General features: G+C 36.3%; 1 protein-coding gene across 2 annotated transcripts in view; it reads right to left on the bottom strand.

Moving 5' to 3' along the window:
• tpm4.S (tropomyosin 4 S homeolog) overlaps positions 1–7,911 on the bottom strand; it is a 71,209-nt gene that overhangs the window by 54,279 nt on the left and 9,019 nt on the right. For both annotated transcript variants that reach the window (XM_041572926.1, XM_041572921.1), the window contains exon 2: positions 3,991–4,116. In XM_041572926.1, coding sequence (XP_041428860.1) covers positions 3,991–4,116 — 126 coding nt within the window. The remainder of the gene's footprint in view (positions 1–3,990; positions 4,117–7,911) is intronic.

Here is a 7,911-nt window from a genome sequence, read left to right as displayed (position 1 = left end):
CTGGCAATAAAATACAAGCAGAAAAAAATAAAAAATAGTTAATGCTTTGTGCTCCACAAAGGTCAAAGGGCCTACTAGTAAAAATCCTGGTACCCTAACAGGGCAGTCTGACGCTGTATATACTCAGAAGCAGGCAGTTGTGGGAAAATCAGCAGCACACCAGATTTTTTGAGTCCCAATTTTCTAACTACAGAAAGCATAAGGATATCTGATGACCTCCATTACCCTTCTACAGAAGTGATTACTTACATATCTGTATACTGTATGTGATTGTATTATTTCTGTCCTGGTTTTAGGACTTTAAAACCCAGATAGATATATTTATGTGAATATACTATCTATATGTCTATAGCCTAAGAAGTAAATATGGCCTTGGTGCTCAAGATAACAAGTGAACTCATTAAAGAAAAAAAGACAATTTTGATTTACAGCAGGACTTTTGCATCTTTATAAATATTTTATTGAATTAGTGCATAGAAAGAACCAACGCTTTGGTTCGGTTGCAGGAGCAACATTATAGTTGGTAAAACAAACAGCTGCTGTTTTCATTTAACACCTATTAACACTGATATTTATGTTGCAAGTGTTGCAACATAGTCCCAAAATGCATACAAAGGCCCTCCTATGCCTTAATTTTGGAATTGTTTCATTTTGGGACAATGTATTGGCATATTTGAGACAATACATTGACCCAAAATGAAGTAAAAATTAAACTGTTTCCAAAATTAAGTTGGAGGAGGAGTTTAATGTTGGATGCATTTTGGAACTATGTTGCAACACTTGCAACATAACTATCAGTGTTAATAGGTGTCAGAGTGAAAACAGCAACCATTTGTTTTACCAAGTACAATGTTACTCCCACAGCCGTTCCCACACCCAGAGTGTGTCCTGCTAAATTCCCCAGAATTCTATTTTTTTTTTGTCTATTGAATTACATGGCAGAAGAATTGTCAGGAAGCCATAAACAAAAATGTAACAGCACAATATATGGGCAAATTACAAAGAGCTTTATTATGGTATAACATTACAAAAGTCAGATTAATTTTAAGAGTACACTCCTGCACTATTAAAGATTCCTCAGTGGTTCTACAGATATTGCTGAATTATAATTCCTAGCCAGCCTCTGAGTATTACAGTTCAGCAACACCTGGGTAGTTAAAGTTGACTTTCCTGATTCTAGATAGCAAAGAAGAGCATATAAAAAATAAGTGAAGGAGTAGAAGGTGAAAAGGATTTAGTGTAAGACTTTTCCAGAGAAGATATGGAAATGTTAAACAGGAGAAGCATTGGGCTAGTATTGGGATCAGAGGCATAATAGCCACAAGGTTTAACAACTGGGAAGCCTATATGTTAAGGCAAATATATTAATACTAATCCCAGTCTTTGCTAGGTTTTTACCAGTTATGTCAGTTAAGTAGAACTTCTTACTCCTACTATAAATGATGTAGCTACCATGGTTGTATATTTATTATATTGTTATATTTATATTGGCAGTGAGACGTGTGTAATATTTATGCCTGGTTCCATGGGCCTGTTGCTTCAGGTCCATTCAGGTTTAGACACTATGATAATGTCAGTATATTTAAGTATCTTAATAATTTATTATACAAGTAAGGAATGTTGCAATCTCTGTCATCATTATGTAATCATTTTTACACAGATTGGAAAATTCTAATAATTGATTCAAATCAGTTATTGTTGTAGCTTTTCACATTCTGACCTCTAGTGGTCATTAGGTAAACACCACTTTTAGAAATAATAAACCAGAGGTTCCAAATAACATCGAGCTGCACCTTCGCAGGAGTGCTCAAGGCACTTACATACCTGTAATCTTTTTTTCAGGCTGGGAGGGCCCTGAGTAAATGTTGGACTGCAAATGTAGTTTTGAATTTTTAAAAACTACTGGAATAAATTATATACAAAGGAAGTGATATTTGCATATAGAAATGTAAAATAATAAGATATTTATATTAGTGAATAGTTTCTGTAATTCATATAGCTTTGTAACATTTTATTTTACCTTGTGAATACCTCTGAAACAAGAGTCAATTCTAAGCAAATAATGCTATATTTTAAAATCATTTCCTTTTTCTCTGTAATAATAAAACAGTAGCTTGTAGTTTATGGTAACTAAGTAGCATGAATCTGTACTGGTGAAAAACAATCCTATTGGGTTTATTTCATGTGTTTTAGTAGACAAAAGGTATGATGATCCAAATTATCCCTTATATGGAAAACCCCTTTTCATGTATTTAATGCTGCCCTCACACTAGCACATTGTAAGTGCAGAATATTCCAAGTCCTACTTGCTCCCCCCTACCCATGACCTGTGCTCAGGTAACAAATATTGGGACAAGTGCAGACCAGGAGGGAATTTGGGGACATCTCACATAAGTGTCAAGAACATTTGCTATAACTCTCTTGCGAGCTGTAGGTTAGTGCCTCCAAGTGAATATAGAAGGGTGTAATCTACCTTGTATACTTAATATTTCTCTAGGGTAGATACAGTATATGCAAAATAACACACCTAAGGTAGACATATGCCCTTGTATTTTGTTGAGGGAGTGCCCTGTATGACTGTCGGCACTTAGTACAAGTACTGCAACACATGTGTGAATAACCTGATCTTGCAGTTTCCCAGGTCGGTTAATAAAAATTAAAAGAAAACCATTTTGGTTGAAAAAGCAGAAAGAATTATGTAACAGAAACATGGGCTTACTTCTAAAATTTAAATTACATGGAATACTGGGTTTTAAAGCACAGCTATGGCAGAATGCTGGATTCCAAACTACAGTCTGTTTTTTCCCTTATTGTGGCTCACCAGTGCAATGCAGGGCTTTCAAATCAGCATATATAGAGCCGTCTTTAAACAGGCAGTTTAAAAACTACAGGTGTACATTCTAAGTACATCTCAACCCACCACAGCTCTCAAAAACTCCAACTTCTGACATGAGTGAGGGGGTTATTTATTAAAGTGCTTTATTTTACCCCAAGGATGAAAAAAGTCAGAATCCGAAAATACTCCATCTTCAACCTGTCAAGGTCCTGTAGAAGTCAATGGCAGATGTCCTATTTGCAATTTGAAGATATTATGGTCTGTACTGGGTTTTGTATGATAATCCAAACATTTCAGGCTCTTGCGCCAATTCCTCTGATTTCACAAAAAATTCAGACTTTTCGGGTGTTGCATACTTCTAGAAAATGGGGGGGGGGGTTATGCATTTGTACCCTCAAATAGGGCAACTACAATAGAGGGGGATCATTTTTCTGACGTTTGTAGGTGGGGATAGCTAGGGGTTGTGCTATCATAAGATGAACCTAGTTATACTACTTACAGCAAGAAACAAACTGTAACCAAAATCTTTAGTTCTAGCAAACAGGAATTTTATGTTAAGGCAAGAATGCAGGATTCCTCTGTTTTACACCAAGTCCAGACACAAGCAGATTCACTAAGATGCTCACCTACACACAAACAGGCTCTTATATAAAAAAAAAAACAACTCAGTTTTAAAACAATAATTTCATTTTAAAACAACAAAAAATAAATAATTAAGACCAAATAAAAATTTGCTTAGAACTGGTCATTCTATAAAATACTAAACTTAAACGTAAAGGGGAACCACCCCTTAATGACAATATGATTCATCTGGACAAATGAATAACAAATATAGTAGGATTGTGCTTTCTTTTACCAAAGAGGGAAACCCTTCATGAAAAAGCTTTTCCAAACTTACAGTTTTCCTTTTTTATCCTCTGTTAGCATTTATAATAGTACCAGAATAAAGTCTCTGACAGAAGAGAAACTAGAAGCAGCTGCTGCCTGGTCAGAAAAAGCTAAACTGTTATCAAGAAGAACAGATCCATCCAAGGCCAATAGAACAGTATATTGAAGAGCTTCTCTGGCTGAGGTTCTTATCAATTATAGGAAAGTGTCGGTTTTCTTTTAAATAAAGATTTCCTCAATATAGAGAGATGCATCACAATACTTACATCAGTTGCCTTTTTTTCTGCTTGTTCCAGTTTCTCCTGCGCATCCTTCAGAGCTTCAGAGTATTTATCCAACTCATCTTCTGTTCCCTTCAGCTTCTTCTGCAGGGCTACAAGCTCATCCTCTACCTGGTGATACAGATATCAATATGGGGGTTCAGTAGTAAGAAAGAGTTGTGTTTCAGAATTGAGGAGCACATTATTAGATAAATATTTGGTAACATTCTACTTCTATAGCCAAAATGCATATTGTAGGAATTATGTCTGTTGTATTTTGAACTTTTCATCTATTCCATATATGATATGCACTACTTTACTATCTCCGCTCTCCAAACATCCCCAAACTGTGCTGATTAGATATTATAGTTACAAATACATTTTTGTAAATTATTTCTTGAAACCTTTACACGAGTTAAGATTTAGAATATTAGAAAATATGCTGAGCACCACTATGATGTTCCTAACTGATCTGTACAAGTGATTTGCACTAAATGGATTTGTCAAAACAGACACAATTGTGCTTGCATTTTAACACAAATCAAGTGAAGATGTGACTTCTAGAACAAAGTTTGCATCATTTCCAGAGTGTGTGTTCAAAACAGCATTTGCATTCAATTTGTTGGGAGCAAGTCTGGTGTCGGCTGTTGAGCTCTGTCGGGTTCAGGGTGGCAGAAGCACCATGGTTCACCAGCTCACCAGGACTCACCAGTTAACTCCATGGGCTAGCTACTTTACAGAGATCAATATGAATGACCTTTGTTACAACAGTGCCACCTGCTGGTCAGTTTCCAACCATTCTGGCCACCAAATAGCCAAGGAAGTTGTCAGGAGAAAGAAAGAGGAATGCTCTGATGTTCTTCTGCTTAGGAAAAAAATTTAAATCTCCAATAACTTTTCACATTTTCGCTAAACAGAAGAACATCAGACCACCCCTCTTTGTTTCTCCTGACAATCTCCTCCTACTTCATGGTCGGAAACTGACTAACAGGTGCTGCAGTTGTAACATCATTCACATTAACCATACATGTATCAAGTATATCTTGGAATTAAAAGAAAACAAACAATGAATGTAAAGGGCAAACATGCTTAGAATAGCACTCTCATCAATTTTACATTCACTTATTTTAATGGTTTACTTATCCTTTAACTGCTAATGTGATACTGCTGTGGGGACAGTTAAAGGAAAACTATACCCCCAAACAATGTAGGTCTCTATAGAAAGATATTGCATAAAACAGCTCATATGTAAAATCCTGCTTCATGTAAATAAACCATTTTCATAATAATATACTTTTCTAGTAGTATGTGCCATTGGGTAATCATAAATAGAAAATTGCCATTTTAAAAAATAAGGGCCGCCCCCTGGGATCGTAGGATTCACTGTACTCACAAACATACCAACAAACCATACATGTTAGGTCACATGAGCCAATTAACAGACAGAGTTGTGTCTTTTGCTTCCACACTTCTTCCTGTTACAGTTAGAGTTGTAGTATTTCTGGTCAGGTAATCTCTGAGGCAGCACACAGACCATCACGAAATGGTGGCTCAAGGCAAGAGATGTAAAAGGGCAATATTTACTTAAATATATATTCCAGTTTGGTAAGATTCTTTAATATGCCACTTAATATGATATGAACTATCTGTTGCTTAAGTGTTCATTTTGGGGGTATAGTTTTCCTTTAAGAGAGGTCAGGTAGGGAGAGTAGCAGGGATTGGTGGGATCTGCTGCCTCAGGTTCCAAAATGGTCTAAACTGTACCTACAGTTACAAGTCACCCTTGGACCCCTTATGGGTATGATTAAATGCAAGTATATTTGAAATCCCTTATGAATTCCATAACCATGGGCTCCATGGGCTAACTGCTTTACAGAGATCATGGAATCTTAAAGTTGCTTCTAATATCCTCATATTTTAAGGTATTATTAATACACAAGTTTAAATAAGACATGTGACTCCAGTGGTATCTTAACTGTTACGGGAACTCTGATGTAACTTATAATATTCTCATACTGTACAACAGGTGATACATTATTTATTATCAAACACAATGAGGAAGGAGTGTGGCACAAGTGACATCATTATGAACTGATTACGAATATATATTTTACAGGTTGCATTGTATGAGAATTATCATAGCAGTCCTAGAAACTCAGTAGCCATGCTGCAGAAATAAGAATACAATCTAATATCCAAGCTTTTCCTACAGTTAACTAGATCTCTAAACAGACAATTAACCTTTACATATACTTGCTCATGGGGGGGATAATAAAGGACATTTATACACAATGCTTCCGAAGCACAAATACTACTCAGATGAAACATTAGGAGCATTAACTAATGTGATAGTACAGTCTGTCTAGATACACTATGAAGATGGATGGCAGCTGTTGTTGCAGATCCATTTTAATGAGTCCCAGTAACATTTTATTTACAAGTACCATTCCTGCATCCCATTCATTGAAGTCAATGTTAGCCTATGGGGAAGGTCCCCATAGGCTTGGCTAACTTTTTTTGATCGAAGGATATTCCTTCGATCGTTGGATTTAAATCCTTCGAATCGTTCGATTCGAAGGATTTAATCGTTCGATCGAACTATCTGCGCTAAATCCTTCGACTTCGATATTCGAAGTCGAAGGATTTTAATTCCTAGTTGAATATCGAGGGTTAATTAACTAATTTATTGCTTCTAACTATAACACTCTACTGCCACCTAGTGGCCTTTTTAAATAACCATTTACACAGTTTTACATACAAACTCTCATTAACATCACATAATTCACAAACAACATTTTAACTCTTTCACCCACCCACAACACAATTCACTCTCTTACACACTGTTGGTCCTATTCTGAAAGAGATGATATACTTAGTCCCGAGCTGGTAGCTCAAGGTGCCCATTGTTGCCATATCTGTAGAAAATTTGCGGAGTCCCTGATAGGAAGGAGGTTAATTTATCATTCATCATATGCCATAATGCGTGCTTTTAATTTCGGGATTGAAAGGTTTGGAGTCCTCCATGAATTAGCAATCAGTTGTTTAGCTGCTGTGAGAATAAATGTGATTAGTTTTCTGGAATTACCATTAATATTAGGTATCCAGTTGTTAAATAAAGCTATCCATGGGTCTTTGTGAATCTGGCTAATAGAATCAATTATTCCAAAGTCTCTTGACCAATACCTTTGTACTAAATGGCATTGCCACCATATATGGGCCATCGTTCCTTCCCCTCTGCAGTTCCTAAAGCAAGCTGAGGATTGGGATGGAAACATTTTGTGCAAGCATTGAGTCAAGTACCATCTGGTAAGGACTTTTTATGAGGTTTCTACCTAAATTAATGAAACATTTATATGTTCTTTCCCACATCTTCTCCCAAGCCTTTGGGTCTAAAGTTTGATGTAACCCCTGCTCCCAAATTTTAATATAGGATGGAGGAGTCTCGTTAGTTTGTGACATTAGAGGGGAGATTTACATATGGTTGAATATCGAGGGTTAATTAACCCTCGATATTCGACTGTCGAATGTAAATCCTTCGAACGATTAGAAGGATTTTAATCAATCGATCGAACGATTTTTCTACGACCAAAAAAACTTACAAAGACTATGGGGACCTCCCCCATAGGCTAACAATGAGCTTCGGTAGGTTTTAGGTGGCGAAGTAGGGGGTTGAAGTTTTTTTTAAAGAGACAGTACTTCGACTATCGAATATTCGAACGATTTTTAGTTACAATCGTTTCATTCGAAGTCTTAGTCGAAGGTCTATCGAATGGTCGAATATTCGAACGATTTTTAGTTTGAATCGTTCGATTCGAAGTCGAAGGTCGAAGTAGCCAATTCGATGGTCAAAGTAACCAAAAAAACATTTGAAATTCAACGTTTTTTTTATTCTATTCCTTCACTCGAGCAAAGTAAATGGGCCCCTAA

This window comes from Xenopus laevis, chromosome 1S (genome assembly GCF_017654675.1).
Source record: "Xenopus laevis strain J_2021 chromosome 1S, Xenopus_laevis_v10.1, whole genome shotgun sequence".
In the NCBI taxonomy this organism is placed as follows: domain Eukaryota; kingdom Metazoa; phylum Chordata; class Amphibia; order Anura; family Pipidae; genus Xenopus; species Xenopus laevis.
This window is presented reverse-complemented; position numbering and strand designations above follow the sequence as displayed.